This window comes from Dasypus novemcinctus, chromosome 12, assembly GCF_030445035.2.
Source record: "Dasypus novemcinctus isolate mDasNov1 chromosome 12, mDasNov1.1.hap2, whole genome shotgun sequence".
NCBI classification, from domain to species: domain Eukaryota; kingdom Metazoa; phylum Chordata; class Mammalia; order Cingulata; family Dasypodidae; genus Dasypus; species Dasypus novemcinctus.
In genome coordinates, this window is record NC_080684.1 from 82,662,745 (window position 1) to 82,684,711 (window position 21,967).

At 37.9% G+C, this 21,967-nt stretch overlaps 1 protein-coding gene across 4 annotated transcripts in view; it reads left to right on the forward strand.

Annotated features, from left to right (window-relative positions):
- Position 1: 1 nt before the first annotated feature.
- Positions 2 to 21,967, forward strand: part of APAF1 (apoptotic peptidase activating factor 1) — an 82,915-nt gene continuing 60,949 nt past the window's right edge. The window contains exons 1-10 of one of the 4 annotated variants that reach the window (XM_004464146.5): positions 2 to 626; positions 2,628 to 2,809; positions 2,943 to 3,129; positions 3,741 to 3,938; positions 13,719 to 13,902; positions 16,033 to 16,145; positions 16,241 to 16,372; positions 19,075 to 19,313; positions 19,699 to 19,866; positions 20,623 to 20,754. In XM_004464146.5, coding sequence (XP_004464203.1) covers positions 2,672 to 2,809; positions 2,943 to 3,129; positions 3,741 to 3,938; positions 13,719 to 13,902; positions 16,033 to 16,145; positions 16,241 to 16,372; positions 19,075 to 19,313; positions 19,699 to 19,866; positions 20,623 to 20,754 — 1,491 coding nt within the window. In that variant the 5' untranslated portion in view covers positions 2 to 626; positions 2,628 to 2,671. Of the gene's footprint in view, positions 627 to 2,627; positions 2,810 to 2,942; positions 3,130 to 3,740; positions 3,939 to 13,718; positions 13,909 to 16,032; positions 16,146 to 16,240; positions 16,373 to 19,074; positions 19,314 to 19,698; positions 19,867 to 20,622; positions 20,755 to 21,967 lie in introns of all 4 variants that reach the window. The other 3 variants (XM_058308591.2, XM_071219029.1, XM_071219028.1) reach the window with 3 other exon arrangements.

Consider the following 21,967-nt stretch of genomic DNA (forward strand, 5'->3'; position numbering starts at 1 on the left):
CGCGCGCGGGCACAGGCCTGGGAGCGCGCGCGGCGGTGCCCGCCCCAAGGTGTACGGGGTATATTTATTGGCAGAGCGGGCGCGCGCGTTCGGTTTGGGCGGACGGGAGGGCGGGGTTTTGTCTGCTCCGCGGCCCTGGGGCGGAGAGCAGGAGGTAATAAGTGGATGCAGTTGCTTTATCCCTGGTCTGATGGGTTTGAGGGGGTGAGGAGTGTGGGCCATCAGGGACCCGCGAGGGCGTGAAGTGGCCGCCGTGGCGTCCGGAGATCCATCGGGCGCCTGCCGGGGTGCAGCTGCCGCCCGAGGGAGGGAGTGGCAGCCCAAGTGGCCCTCCTTCCTTTGTGTTCTGGGGCGGGGTAAATCGCAGAGATAGCCGAAAAGCTGGGCCTCAGCTCGGCGCCCGGGGCTCTAAGGTCGGGCAGTCGGGGTGACGCCCGCGTCCCCGCGCCGCGGAGATCCCGGGTGGTCTTCAGGCGCCCGGGCCTGTGGAGGCGCAGGTGAGGTACCTGAGAGGTCTGGGCCGCGCCGTCGGAAGCCGGTGTGGCTTTTCCCCCTCCGGCCTTGGCTCCCCAGCGCGCCGTCGCTGGGGCTGCTCTTGCCACCCGGACCTAGACGCAAAGGTTTGGGTAAGTTTGCCTCCTCGCTTTTCAACCCGAACCAGGTAATTTGGAGCATCAGTAGCAGATTTCAGGGATTGAGGATTTGGGGACATGGAATATTTGCTATCCGACCTGCTCTTTGTACCAGGAAGACAAATTATCTAACGGGGAAGTAGTAAACTGTTATGGCTTTCCTAGATGCACTTACTCTTTGTTTTCTATTTTACATCTATGAAGAGTTTTGGCTTTACATTTTGGTGTGGTTTCAAAAGGCGAGTCACTGAGAAATTGGTCAGAATATGTCAATTTGTGTAGAGTTTAAAATGTGTTTTACTGTTTATATAAGGTTATTATGGCGAGATGAAATAGGAAGTTAGTTTCAGATTAGCTATTGGACATAACCTATAAATTCACTTTTAATTTGTCAAATCAAATTTCATTACTGTAAATTGAGGAATCGTTTTATGTTTAAATTAACACAAAAGAAAACACATTATTAACATTTAAAAACTATGATAGACTTGATTCTAATCGTAACTTTTTCAATTACGTTTAGTTTCATTACAGTACTGGGCATTTTTGTGAACTTGACACACATCACCAGATGCTTGTATTTCTCTGTTTTTACAAGGGTCACATTTGGTGACTTAAAAATTTGGTCATTGTTGAAACTTGTGATTATTGCCCTTCTGTGCACTCTGCATAATTTGTAATTATCTTTATTTTTGCACTTAGTACATCGTATTCTAATGATCTCTTTATGGTTCTTTTCCCACTAGTTTGTGAAGTGTGTCAGGGACTATGATTTCTCTCTATACTCTAACTGCCTGGCACATAATAAAGGCTCACATGTTTATTGAATGAATAAATTTAAAAAACCATGTAGACACATTTTCATTATAATACACTGAAGGGAGTTCTGTTAATGTTTTTAAAACTTGCAGACATTCTGATCTGGGTTTTATACCTATGGAAAATTTTATGTTGTGTTTGAAATAAAGTTAGTAAAATTTAGAGAATTTTACTGTAAAGAATATTATTCCTTCTTTGTGGCTTCTTAATCCAAGAAATGACATCAGAAGGAATTTCTTGTTGCTTTGTCATACTTAGTGACTCAGTTGAAACTGTTAGTGAAGTATGTGAGAATGTTAACCAGTGAAGACCTAGAATTGGCACCCACCTTGAGTGTGAGCTAATTCTCAATGCCAACAATATTCATTTAGTCTCATATTGGATAAAAAAAATGAAAAGTTTCTAAACTTTAGCACTTCAGTATAATCACTATTTTATAGTTTTAACTTAAAAGTGAAGTTTTTAAAATTGTAAAAATAATAATGCATATTGAAAAAATTAAGACAATATAGAAAAATACAAAAAAGGATGGGGAAAATATACCCAAATCTTGCTAGTTGGAGATAACCCAAACATTTTGATGAACAAACTTTTAATCATCTCTCTCTCTCTCTTTATATGATACAAATACATATTTTGTGGTATATATGGGATTACATTTCTAGATTTTCAGTCAGCAATGTGTCATTAACATCTTTCCATGTCAATACTTAGAGATTTGTGCCATCATTTTAATTGACTGTAATATTCTATTTTATATACATGCCCTAATTTTTAAATCCATATTCAAAATGGTGGGCATTTAGGTTATCTTCATCTTTTTTCTCACCTAAACACTCTTTGTTAACTCTTTTTGTGGCTATTTTTGCTTGTGTATGTGAATTTCTCCTTGAGGCACATTCCTGGAGGTGGGATTTTGGAGTTGAAGAGAATCCTTATTTTAAACACTTCTGTACCTTGTCATACTACCTCCCAGAAATTATATCTGTCTTTAACTCTCCCTAAGTAGTGCAAGAAACCCAGTATCCTCACACCTTTGAAAGCATTGAATTTTGTCCAATTTTAAAAAATATTTGCCAAAAAAAAAACCCAAACCTTTTTTATTTACATTTCTTACCATGGAGGGTTTCACATTTCTTTATTGTCCTGACAAGTACTTTGCTATTTTGCTTGTAGCTCATGACTGACAGCTCAGAAGAGAGAGAAAAGTTTAAGGGAGCATGGATGCAAAAGCCCGAAATAGTTTACTACAACATAGAGAAGCCCTGGAAAAGGACATCAAGACATCCTATATCATGGATCACATGATTAGTGATGGAGTTTTAACAGTATTGGAGGAGGAGAAAGTGAAAAATGAGGTAAAGTCTTCTGAGTGGCCTATGCACTCTCAAAATATTTTAGGATTTATTTCAGAACCTGCACTAATCTCTACTAATTTATGTTGCAGAAATATTCATTATTATATATACTAAACTACTATTTTCTTTTTAGCCCACTCAACAGCAACGAGCAGCTATGCTAATTAAAATGATACTTAAAAAAGATAATTATTCTTACATATCTTTCTACAATGCTCTACTACATGAAGGTTATAAAGATCTGGCTGCCCTTCTCCACAGTGGCATTCCCGTTGTCTCTTCTAGTGGCAAAGATTCGGCTGGTGGAATAACTTCATATGGTTTGTATCCTATATACCTTCTTTCACATTGGCTACATTGCTGCAGTTTAGTCTTACTGTTGGTGAAGTCTGCTGAAATACTGTGGTCTTCCACTGAAAACACATGTGAAAAAAATTATAGTGCTGTTTTCCAATATAAATATTTTTATTTGCATTCTTTTTAATCCTTATATTTTTTTCTTGTACAGTGAAATATTTTACTGCTCAGGTTGTACTATAGGTACCCTAATTTTTTGAGATAATAGGACAATTTATAGGCCTTTAAGTTCTCCTCCAGGGTTTATGTATAGGAAAAAATAAGACTCTTTAGAATCTGTGTTCTTGAAAGGAATTCCAGAAATGTTCCTTTTATACTCTTCCTCTCAGTCTTTAATCTGAGAGAAAGACATTGGGAAATCAAGAAGGAATAGGGTGAGTAAGGGCAGGTATAGATGGATACTTTTTGCCCTGGGTGTTCTAAAAAATTTGCTAAAGTTGATATGTTAGCCATATTTTTTTACTCTTGGAAATTCTGAGGCTAGGGCCTCAGCTTGTTCTCTGGTTTTATGGTATTAACTTGAGTTACATTTCAAAGTTCTATTCATTCATATTTGCTTTGTTTTGAATTTCAGTAAGGACAGTCCTTTGTGAAGGTGGAGTACCACAGAGGCCAGTTGTGTTTGTTACTAGGAAGAAGCTGGTGAGTGCAGTTCAGCAGAAGCTCTTCAAACTGAATGGTGAACCGGGATGGGTCACTATATACGGAATGGCAGGCTGTGGAAAGTCTGTATTAGCTGCAGAAGCTGTTCGAGATCATTCCCTTTTAGAAGGTAAGTTTTGATTGCTATGCGTTGCTGGGGATACTCTTAGGCATTGCATTAGTTTCCTGTTCCTGTTGTAACAAGTTACTACAAACTCAGTGTCATCACAACATGAAACTACAATTCTGGAAGTCAGAAGTCTGAAATCAAGGTATTGGCAGGTCTGATATCCTTCTGGAGGCTCTAGAGGAGAATCTGCTTTCTTGCCTTTTCCAGATTTTGGAGACTGCCTGCGTTCCTTGGCTCATGGCTTTTTCCTTCATTTTCAAAGCCAATAGCTCATGGCATCTTTAAATTTCTCTCTCTGACTTCTGCTTCTGTCATACCATCTCCATCTCTGACTCTGACTCTCCTGCCTCCTGCTTATAAGGACCTTTGTGATTACATTAGGTTAACTCAGATAATCAGGATAATCTCTCCATCTCAACATCCTTAATTTAACCATATCTGCAAGGTTTCTTTTGCTATGCAGGGTAACATGTTCACAAGTCTTGGGAACATGTTCACAAGTCTTGTGGATCTCTTTGGTAGACCATTTCCTGCCTCCCACAGGCATGATTAAATTTGGAATTTTTCTGCCCATCCTGCCACAATGAGCCTTGGCTAGCCAGTCCAATAAGTTCATTGTGTAATTAATGTAATGAATAATGCTAGTTTACATGCATCTTAACAATTGAGAGAATCTTAAGGTTGAAAAAGGATCTTGAAAGCTTGTGTATGTTATGTCCTCGCTTTTTAGGTAGGACTAAACTTAATCATTCCTATCTGTTCAGTATTTTGGCATAGAGTGCTGTAGGGAAGGAGGTTCTTGGAAACTCAGTTCGATTTATGACTCCCCAAAAGTGCTATTCTCCCATGTATTTGGCATCCTATATTAGTTTAAACTGTTCATTCGGTTTTTAAAATTACTTCTATCAGTTGCTTATCTTTAAAAATAAAACAATTTTGGAACAAAGGAAGGAAGCACTAACTCTCTAGGGGAAGGGAATGGACAGGGCAGACTTTGTGAATGAGATGACATTTTAGCTGTTGTGTGGAGGACAAATAGAAGTTTGCCAGACAGACTAGGTAGGGATGTGAGAGTAGGAAAAGTGTAGAGGTAGCAGATGACTACTGGAGTGGGATTAGAGCACATCAGGCAGAAGAAAGTTTAGGACATGTATGGCAGGTCTACTGTTGACCTTTACGAGTCTGGTAGTTCTCAGGATATTCATCAGGAATAGTTGTATAGCTCCATCAGTCTTTAGTTCTCTCTCCTTAACCCTAATAGGGAACACAAAAGACATTTCCTGACTTCTAATTGTTAATATTCTTTTTGCATACAAGATATAATCAACAATTAAGACAGTTTATGATTAAATGGCAAAATAAACAGAAAAAGCAGTAAGGCTCTAAGAGTTTTAGACAGATGAAGGCCAAGGCACAACTATTTTACACACCTGGGTTTAGTTTACACTTCATGGCCTTTATTATCAATACATAGTGAGCTTAATTCATATCCCTCCTATGCATTCATGGGATCTCAAGTTCAGAGGATTGAGTTAATCATAACCTTTACCTCTTGGCCCATTATCTTATTTAGTTGGCACAAGGCTTAGCTGTTGTATTTCCTTTCTTAAATTTCTTATTCTTATTTTCTTCCCTCTCCTCATTGGTAACCCTTTTCATTTATTTAGTGTATATTCTTTAGTTTGTATGTGTTTTTGTAAAATGTGTATGTTGTTTGTATGCTATATATTTTAAATTTGCATAAATTTATATAAATTTTTTTTTCTGTTTCTTATTTCCCTTGACACTGTTTTTAAGACCTATCCTAGTTGCTGTGTATACATATTACCCATTACTTTTGATTGTTACCTTCCATGGAGTATATCCAACACATTTTACTGTAAATGGATATGTAGATTGCCTCCAACTCTCCACTGCTCCAGCAGAACTGATTTGAATTTATACATGAATGAGGATTTCTTGAGTGTGTGTAACTAGGATGAAATTACTAGATTATAAAATATCCAAATATCAAATTTGATTGCCCTGCTGAATGTCTGTTCCAGTCTGTGTATTCCCACCAGTGGAGTGTAACAGCTCCTGTATCCTCACTTCACCAGTGAGGTTGGTGGTATCCAGTTTTATAATTTTTGCCAGTCCTAAGATACAAAGTGATATCTTTTAATTTGCATTTCTCTGATAACCTGAATTTAAACATTTCTTTATAAGCTTGTTAAACTTTTGGGTTTCTTTTTTATAGATTTTGTTTATATCCTTAGTCCATTTTTCCATGGAATTTCCATCTTTTTCTTGTTGCTTTTTAAGGGTTTCTTGGATGTTCTAGATCAGGGCTCTTAACAATGGGTCTGTGAGCTTGACTTTAAATTAAAAAAACATTATACTTTGGGGACGTATTGGTGTGGTGTACCATATTTATTAAATAATATACAGTTATAGTATGGACTTAGTAAGGGGTCCATGGTTTTCATCTGATTGGCAAAGGGGTCCATGGAACAAAAAAGGCTAAGAACTCCTGTTCTAGATATTAGACCTTGTTGGTTTTGGCTCTTGTAAATACCTTTTCCTAATTTTTCATTGACATTAACTTTGTCCTGGATATCATTAAGAGAAGAGAAATCCTTAATTCTGATGTACTCAAGTTAATCATTTTTTTCCGCCTTCTAATTTGTGCTTCTGGAGTTTTGCTTGAATAGTCATATTACAGTCTTACTTTTCACATTTGGCTCTTTAATCTATTATATTTGGAGACTGCCTTTGTATTAATCTGGTATTTAGCTCATCTGTCGTGTTCCATATTTCTTCCTCAGTTTGCCATGCTATTATGACAGATAGCACACAGTGGGTTGGCTTAAGAACAGGAATTTATTGGCTCACTTTTTCAGAAATCCAAAATCAAGGTACTGGCAAGGCAATGCTTTCTCTCTGAAATTTGTAGCATTCTCATGCTGGCTTATTAGAATCTTTGGAGTTCCTTGGCTTGCAGGTCTGCCTTCTGTCATGAAAATCTCTCTCTCCTTGTGTCTGCTCTTCCTGTTTGTGCTGACATCCTGTTTCTGGCTATGTGGCCTTAGTTGACTTCTTTTTTTTTTTTAAAGATTTATTTATTTATTTAATTCCCCCCTCTCCCCTGGTTGTCTGTTCTCGGTGTCTATTTGCTGCGTCTTGTTTCTTTGTCCGCTTCTGTTGTCGTCAGCGGGCACGGGAAGTGTGGGCGACGCCATTCCTGGGCAGGCTGCTTCACGCTGGGCGGCTTTCCTCACGGGCGCACTCCTTGCGCGTGGGGCTCCCTGACACGGGGGACACCCTTGAGTGGCGCGGCACTCCTTGTGCGCATCAGCACTGCGCATGGCCAGCTCCACACGGGTCAAGGCGGCCCGGGGTTTGAACCGGGGACCTCCCATATGGTAGACGGACGCCCTAACCACTGGGCCAAAGTCTGTTTCCCTTAGTTGACTTCTGACTTCCAGTTTTTTCTCTGCAAAGGCCTCCATTAATAAGGATGGATCCACCCTGATTCAGTTGGCCAACCCAGGACCTCATATGTGAGAAGCAGCTACATGTGCTCCCAAGATTAATATTTTAATATTTACCCCCTCGTTTTGTGCTTGCTGTCTGCTCTCTGTGTCTGTTCACCGTGTGTTCTTCTGTGTCTGCTTGTCTTCTCTTTAGGCAGCACCAGGAACTGATCCTGGGATCTTCCGGAGTGGGAGAGAGGTGCTCAATCTCTTGCGCCACCTCAGTTCCCTGGTCTGCTCTGTCTCTTATTGTCTCTCCTCTGTGTCTCTTTTTGTTGTGTCATCTTGCTGTGCCAGTTCTCTGTGCGGGCCAGCACTCCTGCAGGCCAGCATTCCAGGTGGGCCAGCTCTCCATTTGGGCAAGCTTTCCATTCGGGCCAGCTCACCACAAGGGCCAGCTTGCCTTCACCAGGAGGCCCTGGGACTCGAACCCTGGACCTCCCATATTGTAGACAGGAGTCCAATCGCTTGAACCACATCCACTTCCTGAGATTAATTTTAAGAACATGTCTCTTAAGGAAGTACATAATTCAATCTACCACAATTACATATTATGTTTTTCTTAATATTTCCATTTTAAAAAATATGATTTATTGATCTTTCTTGATCTTAACTCTCTTAAGTACATTTATTTTACTTATTTTAAATTCTTGGATCTCTTCCATTCTTTCAGAGTAATCTGCTCTTCAAGTGTCTAGTTATTTTAGTCTGTGAATTCATGTTCTCCTCAGGATTTTGGACACTGTGGGAGGTAAGTGGCAGAGATCAGAGAAGAACATAAAAGTTTTTCTTTGACCTGTCCTCTCACCATTCCCTGAACTTTTCTCTGCTCCACAAGTTTGAAAGTAGAAGCTTTCCCAAAGTTAGGTTTTAATCTTTGGAGTTCTGTTCTAAATGTAAGAACATTGGATTTTTGGCATTTATTTGTAGTACAAACCTTCTTCAAAAGTGTAGGTAATTGCAAGGGCTAAAGCTTGATTAAAACTGGTTCCTTTTGAAATTTGTTATTAGGGTGGTAGTTGGTATAAATGAAAGAATATTAAGTTCTTAACCATTTATGCCTATATGTTTTTAAATAGCCCAATTTCTTTTTTGAAGGTTCAGCCCTTTAATTTTTTTTAAAAAGCAGTTTTATTGCAATATATTCACATCCTATACAATGTATCCAAAGTGTACAATCAGTGCTTTTAGTATAATCACAGTGTTGTGTATTTATCACCACAAAAAATTTTAGAACAATTTCATTATTCCAAAAAGAAAAACTCTACATCCCTTAGCAGTCACTTCTCAATCCCTCCATCCTAACCCAGCCTTATATAACCACTAATCTAGTTCCAACTTTATAAATTGATTTATATTTCATTTCATATAAATGGAATTATACAATATGTAGCACTTTGTGTCTAGTCTTCTACTTAGCATATTTTTTTGCCTGATGCTAACATCTTATAGCATTAACATACATAACATTTGTTCATTTGCAAATATAAACAGTCTTGTATATGCCCATTTGTAGGGCAATTGTAAAGAGTTGTCTTATCTTTAACCCATTTATACTACGGTATTTCTTTGCTAAGTTTTTAAAGCATGAAAGCTTTCTTTGGAGGCTAGGTATTTGCTTCTTTCTTTCCCAGGATTTCCTTGATGCTATTAGATACTTTTTTCCCCCTTTATTTTATTTTTCCCCTCCCTTTCCCCCCCACCTTCTCCCCAGCCCTGCTGTTTTTGCTGTCTGTGTTCATTCGCTGTGTGATCTTTTGTATCTATTTCTCTTTTTTTTGTCTTCTCTTCTCATCTTTTTCCTCTAGGATTCCCTGGGATTCGATCCTGGGGACCTCTCGTGTAGAGAGAGGTTCCCTGTCAATTGTGCCACCTCAGTTCCTGGTCTCTGCTGTTCTTCACCTTGATCCTCCCCTTCTCTCTCTTTTGTTGTGTCATTATCTTGCTGTGTGACTCACTTGCTCAAGCAGTGGCTCGCCACACGGGCACTTGGCTTGCCACTTGGGCACTGGCTCACCACGTGGGCATTCATGTGTGCACTCGGCTTGCCATGCGGACCCTCTACTTGCCATGCTGACAGTCAACTTGCCACCCAGGCACTCATATGGACACTCAGCTCACCATGTGGGTACTCGCCTCACTGTGCAGCTTGGATACTTGGCTCACTGCGTGGGCCCTTAGCTCACCACGTGGGCACTTGGCTCTCCATGTGGGCACTGGCTCACAGCGCATGCATGCTTTCTCTTCGTTTTCATGAGAAGACTCCAGGGATTGAACCTGGGATTTCCCATATGGTAGGAGGAGGTCTTATCACTTGAGCCACATCCGCTTCCCCTATTAGATTCTTTTTTTTTAATTAAAGATTTATTTTTTATTTATTTCTCCCTTCTGTTTCCCCGTTGTCTGCTTTCTGTGTCCATTTGCTATGTGTTCTTCTGTGTCTGCTTGTATTCTCATTAGGCAACTCCGGGAACCGATCCTGGAACCTTCTGGAGTAGGGGAGTAGAAGAGAGGTGATTACTCTCTTGCGCCACTTCAGCTCCCCTGTTCTACTGTTTCTTCTTATTTTCTCTCTGTATCTCTTGTTGCATCATCCTGCTGAGCCAGTTCTCTGGGTTGGCTGGCACTCCCGCATGGGGTGACTTTTCCTGCGCAAGGCGGCTCTCCCGTGTAGAGCGGCTCTCCTGCACAGGGCTGCATTCTTGCATGGGCTGGCATTCCACGTGGGCCAGCTTGCTGCGTGGGCCAGCTTGCTCTCACCAGGAGGCCCTGGGCATTGAACCCTGGACCTCCTATATGGTAGACGGGAGCCCAGTTGATTGAGCCACATCCATTTCCCCCCTATTAGATTCTTAATTGCTATTAGGATAAACCTCAAAGGATAGGGTTAATATTCTCTGAATAAAGTAAATTTTCTCAGAATAAATTATAGATATAAACCTCATTCAAGGCTAAATTGCTCCCTCTTGTGCCCATAGTCAAAATGTCTAGATTCTTTCTGAAATGTAGAATTAATGGTTGAGTATTTAATGTTTATATATGTATGATATACTTCAATAAATTTTTAAAATTTCATTTAAAAAATGAAAATAAAAAAAATAAAATAGATGTCATTGTGATGGTAGGGAATTTGCTGGTCTGTGGATCTGTTCGTCTTTCTTTTTAAAGCTGGTAGAATTTTATTTTTTCTTACATGTATTTATAATGCCTTTTTTAGTTTTTTTTTTTAAGATTTATTTTTTATTTATTTCTCTCTCCTTCCCCCCTAAACCCCCTGTCGTCTGCTCTCTGTGTCCATTTTGCTGCGTGTTTTTCTTTGTCCACTTCTGTTGTTGTTAGCGGCACTGGAATCTGTTTTTTTTGTTGTCATCTTGTGTGTCAGCTCTCCATGTGTGCGGCGCCATTGCTAGGCAGGCTGCACTTTCTTTCATGCTGGGCGGCTCTCCTTACGGGGCGCACTCCTTGCACATGGGGCTCCCCTTCACGGGGACACCCCTGCTTGGCAGGGCACTCCTTGCGCGCATCAGCACTGCACATGGGCCAGCGCCACACGGGTCAAGGAGGCCCGGGGTTTGAGCCGTGGACCTCCCATGTGGTAGACGGACGCCCTATCCACTGGGCCAAGTCTGCTTCCCTTTAGTTTTAAATTTAGAGAGGAAATACCTTTGACTGAGGAAATAGAAATTTAAATCCAAGTCTGAAGAGTTTACTAGCTTGCTTCATCAGAATAATTTTTTTTGCCTCGTCTTTAATCATGGGATAATTTAAAAAAATTTAAATAGAAAGCACAAATTAAAAAAACAGCAACAAACAAACTTAGGGCAACAGGTTGTTTGAACTTTTTTGTTTGTTTGCTTTAAGTATTACAAAAGTATAATAATATTCATTTAAAAAAACAAAACGTTTTCTTTACTTATTTTTCTCCCTGTTCTCTTAAACTACAAAGTCTCCCCAGAGATGATCACGGTTAACAGTTTGGAGTGAATCCTTTCAAACTGTTTGTGTGTGTTTGTGTGTGTGTATGTGCGTTTTCAAACAAGTACATACACTGAACACAGCTTTAACATTAAAGTAAAGCCACAAGAATTTGCTGTTTTGTAACTGTTGACTTACACTGAAGGAATCAAGGGAATTTCAGGAAGCTTTTAGAAACAAAGCAGTAGGACTTGTTGTCTACTTTCTTCTAAGACACTGTTACTGATAATGGAACCCTGCTTCAAAATCTTGTCTTTACTTCAGTTACTGCAGAAATCTCTGTTTTCTGATCATTTATCTTTTAGGTTCTCATACAGATCTTGATCAGTACAATGTCAAATTCTGATCTAGTTCCCCTCCCTTCATTCTAAAACCCTCTGCCATACCCCGTAGACTTCCTCCTCTGAGATCAGAACTCCTCTGTATCATCAGCTTGTTCACCTCATTGTCTGAGTTGGACAGTTCCCTGAGGATACCACCTTCTCCATAGCCTTCTTGGTGGTGTGGCAACTTTTTCCCTTTATATTCCACATATTTCAGCATCAGGAGATGGGGTGGATTTTGTCCTTGTTTTCTGTTGCCACACCTAGACCATTACTCCCCATATCTCCAGCTAAATTCTTTGTCCCTTGAAGTTCCTTTCTCTAATTTTTCCAAATGATTAACCTTTTATTTTTCTAGACTCTGGGGTTTCAAAATAGTTGATTCAGACAGTTCTTGCCAGTTCAATTGGTGGTTCTGGTAGAGGGATTGATTCCTGGAGTTTTCCTATTCCACCATCTTCCCACCTATTACCCTTTTATTCTTAATTATTGGGATCTTTAGCTTATCACCTTCCTCTTAAGCCCTTCACCTATTGGCAGTCTTAGTGATTTCAGTATCCTTGTGGATGAATCATCCAGAATTTTGGCCTTTCAGTTCTTTATCTCAGTGACTGTTATCTTTACTCCCTTTTAGCTTTACCCTTCCTTTATGTCACTAATGTAAACTCTACTGCTTTTGAAATCTTGATATTAAACGTTCTACCCTTTTCCTAATTCTACCTATTCTTACTGGTTCACTGATAGTTTATAGTTACACCTATAAAGTCTACTGAAAACAGTCTCCTTTTAATAATTAAAATGGCAAGTCCCATTTAATACCCTAAACTTCATAGATACAGGTATAGAGTCTCTCTTCAGTTGGGCCTGTCTCAGGCTTGGGAAGCCTACAATGCAAAAGAAAGTTATGATGGACATTACAGGTTATTTTTAGCTTTTACCTCTTGCAGACAATGCTGCAGTGAATATTCTTGTGGAGACAGAATATTGTAGAAGTTGATCATTGACCTGGGAGCCAGATGGTTTGAATCCCAGTTCTGTGCTTTACTATTAGCTGTGTAACCTTGGACAAATTACATAACTTTTCTATCTCTCAGTTTCCTCCTTGATAAAATTGGTGGTGATGATAATCGTGTCTGCTTGATAGTGTGCTGTGAGGATTATATGAATTATATATAGAACTCTTAGAGGAATGGCCACTTTTATATAATGCTTATTGGTTCAAAGCTTAATATTTGTAAGGTGCTTTCAGATCCATAACACTTATAATCCTGTGTGTTATAATCCTTTGTAGTTAGCATAGCATTTTCACATGTTCTATATTATTAATTCCTCACAGCAACTCTGAAGTAGGTGGGATGGAGAGTCTTATTCAAGTTTAATAGATGATGAAACTGAGGTTAAGTGATTGGCTAAGGATTGCGTAGCTAGTAAGCAGTAGAGCCAAGACTTGAAAAGTTATGTGTTTCTGGACATCAGTGGTTCTCAGTTAGGGGCAGTTTTGCTCTTCTTCTCCAGAGGACGTTTTTGGTTGTCATAACTGGGGTGGGGAGTTTCTACCGGCTGAACATCCTACAATGCACAAGACAGTCCCACATAACAAAAAATTGTCTGGCCCAAAAAGTCAAGAATGCTAAGGCTGGGAAACCCTACTGTCCTTTGATCATTAATGACATAGGACAAAGATTTAGAAATTTTGTTTTCTGGGTTTTTACTGATCAGCAGTAGATTTATTCAGATCTTCAATTTCTTCACATCTTTAACTCTCTTGATTTAGCCTATAAATTTTTGCTTGGTGTGCTGTTGTTGGGCTTTATATAGCACACCAAGCAAAATTTATTGCCTGAATCAAGAGCAGTTAAAGATATGAAGAAACGAAGATTAGAACAAATTTGATTCTTATCAGTAAAATCATTTAAAGGAAGACTCCTGTTCAAAGTCTTTAAGTTTACTGATTCTTTTCTAACCAGGTTGTTTCCCAGGAGGTGTGCATTGGGTTTCAGTTGGGAAACAAGACAAACCTGGGCTTCTGATGAAACTGCAGAATCTTTGCACACGCTTGGATCAGGATGACAGTTTCTCTCAGAGGCTTCCACTTAATATTGAAGAGGCTAAAGACCGTCTCCGCATTCTGATGCTACACAAACATCCAAGGTACAGGTAGTCAAATTCGGTTCGTGTATGAAGTCCTGATGATACTTAGCTCCTGGTGTCTTGAGAATGTTGTATTTTTTTCCTGCTCTTCTGTAGAGGAGTCAAGAAATAGACATTGCTATTCTGCTATTTTTTCTGTTGTATTTTTTTAAAAAATGACTGCCACTTAACTGAAGATTGCTCCTACCGCATTGTCTCATTTCTTGTATACTGTCAAGAAATATTTCTTGAGTGGTTAAATGGTCTTGCTAGAAATTGTAAGCTCCTTATCTTGAATCCATTATTTCTAATGAATTAACAGAACAATGCAGAGAATAAATATAGGCAAATGGGAAAAGGCTGAGTCAAGATGGGTTTTTTAATGGAACCCTTCTGGTTGGGTTGTCTTAGTTTTTTAGAGATATAGATATAATTCTTCTGCTTTCATGTACTTCAAGAGTTTGTTCAATAATTAATTAATTCAAAAAATATTTACTGCTATAATTATGTGTGAGGCACCACTATCAACTATTCTGCAGTTTTCATTAGCCAAAAAGGAGACAACAGCTTAGTTGCTGCTTGTGTTAAGGAATAATCTTGGACTAAGTCAGTAGTTTCAGTGATGTAGCAGTCTTTCTTTCATTTGTTCATTTAACCAACAATGAGCAGGTTCTGGGCTAAGTGCTATAAGTACAAATGAATAAAGCATTCACTGGGAGGATTACTGTATACTGGAAGAGAACTATGTAGTGGCTTTGAACTTTTTTTTAAATGCCCCAGTGTATCTGTGGATGCAGCTACACTTTCATTTTTAACAGTGACTGAGTATAACAGTGATTCTCAAATTGGTAAGGGGATTAATATTACAATATTGGAGGAAAGGGAATAATTTTTGGAAAAAGCCTTCTTAGGTGCTTCTGATGCATTCCTGCTATAGAAGGCAAACTTCTGTTTCCCTTCTTTCTCCTTTATGCCCCTCCAGCATCTCTCTTCCTCTTTTGATAGTCACTGAAATCCATTTTCTTAGAGGGAATAGATTTGAGACCATTCCCTCTTCCTTGCTCAGTACTTTTCTGTAATCCTGCTTCCCTTATTTGGGAAAATAAAAGTGACCTCTATTCAGGAAAACATTGCAATCACTAGCAGATGTATAAGACCGAGGCTTATGAAGTCATTAATTTTGTTTCTCTTTTTATCATCCTTTTTGTTTGTACTTTTACAGTTTGCCAATCTGTGTATACACCTAGAGTCATTTGTAGTATACAGAAGTGGTGTGTTAGTATATAATTATACTATCAGGTTTGAGTTATAATTTTTCTCCACCTGTTCTGGTTTAGGAATTTAAAGAAGTTCTTGGAGAGATCAATCAGGAATTGGTACAAAGGTACTTTGTCATTGTGAATAAACAAATAGATTTCTTGGATGGGAAAAAACCTGCTAGTGTACCAAAAGAAAATGAAAAGTTATTTTCTTCTTTTTTTTTTTTTTTGGTGAGGTACATTTATTGCAACTGATGAACACATTTTGGAGCATTGCCACTAAGCATGGATTAAAGTTTACATTGTAGTTTACACTCACGCAATTCTGTAGGTTATGACGAGATTTATAATGGCCTGTAACTGTCATTGCAATGTCATATATTCTTCTTAATGCATTCTATTTGGTTGGATCAGGTAAAATTGCCAATTTTCTAGGTCAAATACAGTCAGATATCATCAATATTACATGATTCCTCCTCATTCTAACCTGAGCTTGGTTCCACTTTGGTTTTGGTGCTTAAAGAATGCATTGGGAAATCCTATTACTTAGATAGTTTTTTTTAGGCTTTAGGTAACTGGTGGCTAAACTAATGAATTAAAACTTATATTATGTACACAGTCTTCTTTTTGTAGGACCCTTAATTTTCATATGTATTGATTTGGGGTAAGGGGAAAGGGAATCTAATTCTTTTCCTTATTTGAATCAGCATATTTGGAAAGGGGTATAGCAAAAAAAAAAAAAAAATAGGGTGAACCATGAACCTATGTTTTTTTTCATTTGTATTTTTTAAAATTTGGAAGACTGGTGGCATTCCTTTTTTTAAAGGATGCTTAAAATAAGTGCCATTAGTGAATCATTACAGGATTTTGTTTTGTTTTGTTTTTAAATTAGGTCTCTCTTGATCTTGGATGATGTTTGGGATCCTTGGGTGTTAAAAGCTTTTGACAATCAGTGTCAGATTCTTCTTACAACCAGAGACAAGAGTGTTACAGATTCAGTAATGGGTAAGGATTATTAATTTGCATTTCAGTACCTTTATATTTTAATTAAATTTTATTTAAATATGTGACATACTATTTGTCTAATGATTTTGTTGCAGGTCCCAAGTATGTAGTTCCTGTGGAGAGTGGCTTAGGAAAAGAAAAAGGACTTGAAATTTTATCCCTTTTTGTTAATATGAAGAAAGCAGATTTGCCAGAACAAGCGTATAGTATTATAAAAGAATGTAAAGGTATAGTTGTTTATTTTGTATGAGGGGACAATAAGGGTATTAATTTACGTTTTGTAAGTTAAGATAATGAATGCGATAATTTAATACCTGAAGCTTTGGGAAGCGGACTTGGCCCAGTGGTTAGGGCGTCCGTCTACCACATGGGAGGTCCACGGCTCAAACCCTGGGCCTCCTTGACCCGTGTGGAGCTGGCCCATGCGCAGTGCTGATGCGTGCAAGGAGTGCTGCGCAGGGGAGCCCCACGTGCAAGAAGTGCGCCCCGTAAGGAGAGCCACCCAGCGCGAAAGAAAGTGCAGCCTGCCCAGGAATGGCGTCTCACACACGGAGAGCTGACACAACAAGATGGCGCAACAAAAAGAAACACAGATTCCTGTGCCACTGACAACAACAGAAGTGGACAAAGAACACGTAGCAAATAGACACAGAAAACAGACAACCGGGGTGGGGGGGAGAAGGGGAGAGAAATAAATAAATAAATAAATCTTAAAAAAAAAAACCAAAAACCTGAGCTTTTAAATACTTTCCTAGGAGATTTAGTATTTTAAGTTCTTATCTGGTACCTTAAATGGATACATGATATGGTATTCATTCACTCATTAAAAATATTTAACGAATACCTACAATATGTTAGGGTTCTTGCTAGTAAGAGAGATCAGATGAAGACAAGACCTTTGCTGTTAAAGAGTAAAAAATACAGTGGGAGATTTATTTTGGGAGGTTGGGATTTTATAAAATCATTCTTCTAATTTGATAAGTAAAAACTGATGTCTTTTTTTCCCCATCTCTATAAATTTATTTATATTTACATTTTATGTAAATGGAGTCAATATACAGTACTTTGTGTCTGGTTTTGTCACCTAAGATAATTCTCTTTGCTGTTGTCCTCTTAATTTGCATTTTTTATTACTGAAGTTAAACTTTTTCCTTTTTTTTTTAAAGATTTATTTATTTATTCCCCCCCCCATTGTCTGTTCTCTGTGTCTGTTTGTTGCGTTGTCTTCTGTTGTTGTCAGTGGTATGGGAATCTGTATCTCTTTTTGTTGCGTCGTCTTGTTGTGTCAGCTCTCTGTGTGTGCGGCACCATTCCTGGGCAGGCTGTACTTTCTTTCGCGCTGGACGGCTCTCCTTGCGGGGCGCACTCCTTGCGCGTGGGGTTCCCCTACGCAGGGGGCACCCCTGCGTGGCAGGGCACTCCTTGCGCAAATCAGCACTGCATGTGGGCCAGCTCCACACGGGTCAAGGAGGCCTGGGGTTTGAACCGCGGACCTCCCATGTGATAGACGGATGCCTTAACCACTGGGCCAAGTCCACTGCCACTTTTTCCTTGTTTATTGGATATTTACATTTTAAGAAGTTATCCTTGACTGATTCTTCATTTGGGATATATTTTTAATTTATTTTAGACACTCATTTAAATATTAGAGATATTAACTCTGTGATATTTTTCCATATATTTTTTCCCAGTGTTCTGCGTGCCTTTTAATTTGTTTATAGTATTTTTTGACAGAAATTAAAATTTTTTATGTAGTCAAATCTATCAACTCTTAAGATATTTCTTCTATTATTATTATACTTAGAAATATCTTCTTACTTTTCTTTCTGCCATCAAGAAGATCATTGGTTTTAACATTACTTTAAAAAAAATATATATGTATTTTTAGAGAAGTTGTAGGTTTGTAAAAAATCATGCAGAAAATACAGAGTTCCCATTTACTTCCCCAACCCCCATTATTGGCACTGCATTAGTGTGGTAGCTTTGTTACAATTGATGAATGAATATTATTATAATTGTATTATTAAGTATGGTGCATGGTTTGCATTAGGGTTCACTATTTGTGTTGTATAGTTCTATAGATTTTCTTAAATTTTTAATTTTAGTGCCATATATACAACCTAAAATTTCCCATTTTAACCACATTCAAATATATAATTCAGTGGTATTAACTACATTCACAATATTGTGCTACTGTCACCACCATGGACTACCAAAACTTTTCCATCACCCCAAACAGACGGTCTGTACCAATGAAGCATTAACTGCCTGTTCCCTACCCTCAACCACCCTAGTCCCTGGTAACCTGGATTCTAGTTTCTAATTCTATGAATTTGCTTATTCCAGTTATTTCATATTTGAGGTAATCCACTATTTAAAACACTTAAATTTAGAAAAAATACTTAATTTGTATTCATTAAAAAGGTCCATTTTGAAATATCTAAAAAATTTGTGTAAATTAAAAAGAAAATTATCCATAGTTTGTTAATTATTAGCATCATGAGAGTACTTCTTCCAATGTTTTTTAAACATTGACATGTATGTATATAATTTTTAATCTTGCTCTTTTCATGTAACATATCAGGAGTATTTTTCCATGTCATTAAATATTTTTTGAAAACATAAATTTACTGGTAGAGCATAATATTATGGTATACCTTAATTTATTCAATTGTTTTCCTACTATTGGGCATTGTTACATTGTCTAATACTCTTACTATTTTGAATAATTCTGTGATGAATTTCTTTAAGTGAAATCTTACTTATTTCTAATGATTTTCTTGAAATAAATTCCTAGAAGTGAACCCAAGAATTTTAAATATTTTAAGGCTTTAGATAACATGCAGCAGAAATTGTTTCCTAAGAATAAATTGATTCTTAAATTAGTTGTAATTAAAAATGAGACAGTATTAACCTTGTTCTTTTTTAGGTTCTCCTCTTGTAATATCTTTAATTGGTGCACTTTTACGGGATTTTCCTAATCGCTGGGACTACTACCTCAGACAACTTCAGAATAAGCAATTTAAGAGAATCAAGAAATCTTCATCTTATGATTATGAGGCTCTGGATGAAGCCATGTCAATAAGTGTTGAAATGCTCAGAGAAGACATAAAGGATTATTACACAGATCTTTCTATCCTTCAGAAGGATGTTAAAGTGCCTACAAAGGTAAAGACCAACAATCTTAAGATCCTGGTCATTAAGTGTGTATAGCATTTAACACTGATAAAATACTAGGAATTTATTATAGAGAATATTAGAAGTGTAAACCATGAGACTAGGATGGTGGCGATAGAGGGTGTAGAAGTCCCACAGCTCCCCATCAAAGGCACTCTGTCGAATATGAGTTACCTATTTCTCAGAATAATTATAGTGAAGCTGAAGAAGTATCTGACTTCTCTTTTCTCCTTTCTATCTTAAGGAATAGTTGGGCTTCATATTTTGAAATGGGGATATTCTCACTCAGGACTTAAGATACGATTTTTTTGTATAACAGCTTGTCTGTATTCCTGGTTATTTCTGTGGTACATTGAATGCTTAAAATGATTCCTAGGTGTTATGTATTCTCTGGGACATGGAAACTGAAGAAGTTGAAGACATACTGCAAGAGTTTGTTAATAAGTCTCTCTTATTTTGTGATCGTAATGGAAAGTCATTTCATTATTATTTACATGATCTTCAAGTAGATTTTCTTACAGAGAAGAATCGTAGCCAGCTTCAGGTACCTGTCTATTTGAATATTCTTTTTTTTTTTTAACTTTCTATTTTGAAATAATTTTAGACTTGTAGAAAAATTGCAAAAATAATATAGTGTTTCTATTTTGAAATAATTTTAGACTTGTAGAAAAATTGCAAAAATAGTATAGTGTTTCCTTCTCCTAATGTTAACATCTTATAAACCATAATAGAATTATTAGTATCAAAACCAGAAAATTTACATTGATAAAATTGTAACTGCCCCACAAACTTTATTTGAATTTCACCACCTTTTCCACTAATGTTTTCTCTGTGTTCCAGGTCTAATTCAGGATTCCCATATTGCATGTAATTGCCATTTTCCTTAATTATAGTTTACCTTATTTTCCTCTTGAAAATTCTTCAATCTTAGTCTTTCATGGCCTTGTCAGTTGTAGAATGCCCCTTAATTTGGATATGACTAAGGCTTTCTCATTATTAGATTGAGATTTTACTTTTTTGGCAAAAATTCTACAGAAGCAATAGAGTGCCCATCTCAGTGTGTACATGGTGGATACATGGTGTCCATAAATCTTATTATTGGTGATGGTAACTTTGATCACTTGGTTAAAGTGGTGTTTGCCAGGTTCTCCACTATAATTATAAATTTTCACTTGTAATTAAGAAGTATGTTGTGGGGAGATTCTCTGTACTTTCTTAATAGCTTTGGAAGCTAGAGTTACTGTGATATTTAGGTTTTGAAATTGTTTCAGTCCTCTGAAACGTTTAATTTGGGTTTCAGGATCTGCATAAGAAGATAGTCACTCAGTTCCAAAGGCATCACCAGCTACATCCCCTTTCACCAGATCAGGAGGACTGCATGTATTGGTACAACTTTCTGGCCTATCATATGGCCAGTGCCAATATGCACAAAGTAAGATGACCCATTTAAAAATGATTTTCTTTTATTTCACTTTCATTTTGTCCTATGATTAGGATTTTTATTAATACAAATTATTTTTATGGGATCATATGTAAATGTTTTTCTTACAGTCTTTACCTGCAGTGACTTAAGTTACCTGAAGAATTGCAATAAATGAACCTCCTAAAATTTCACTCTTTTTTTTTTCTCCCCCCTCCCCCCACCCTGCAGTTTTTGCTGTCTGTGTCCATTCGCTGTGTGATCTTCTGTGTCTATTTCTCTTTTTGTCTTCTCATTTTCTCCTCTAGGATTCACTGGGATTCGATCTGGGGTCCTCCAATGTGGAGAGAGGCTCCCTGTCACTTAGCCACCTCAGTTCCTGGTTTCTGTTGTGTCTCGCCTTGACTCTCCCCTTTGTCTCTCTTTTTGTTGTGTCATCATCTTGCTGCATGGCTCACTGCATGGGCCTGGCTCGCCACATGGGCCTGGCTCTCTGTGCAGGCATTGGCTTGCCGTGTGGGCACTTGGCTTGTTACACAGGCACATCTTTACCAGGAGGCCCCAGGGATCAAACCTGGGTCCTCCTGTATGGTAGATGGAAGCCCAATCACTTGAGCCACATCCATTTCCCTTCACTCTCATCTTAATAGTAGCTTTCCTTTATAGATTTGTTTTTTTGTTGTTGCTTTTTTTTTTTTGGAGGGACAATTCTTAATTTATTAATAAAAATTTGGTCAAATAACCAACGTCGGGAAATTGGTTTAAAGATTATAATAGGCATTGAAAATACTCAAAAAAAGGAACAGAGATTGTAAACTTTGAGTGCTGAACTCCTGTTTTACACTTAAAACCCATTAGCATCTCTATGAATTTAGTTTTTAAAATGCTAATGAAGGCATTTTGAATAATTTATAACATCTATGAATTTAGTTTTTAAAATGCTAATGAAGGCATTTTGAATAACTTATAACAGTTCTTTTTTTTTAATATTACGTTAAAAAAATATGAGGTCCCCATGTACCCCCCCCACTCCTCCCGTATCAACGTCTTTCATCATCAAGGGACATTCATTGCATTTGGTGAATACATTTTTGAGCACTGCTGTACCACATGGATAATGGTTTACATTATAGTTTACACTTTCCCCCAGTCCACCTAGTGGGCCATGGCAAGACATACAATGTCCAGCAACTGTCCCTGCAGTACTACCCAGGACAACTCCAAG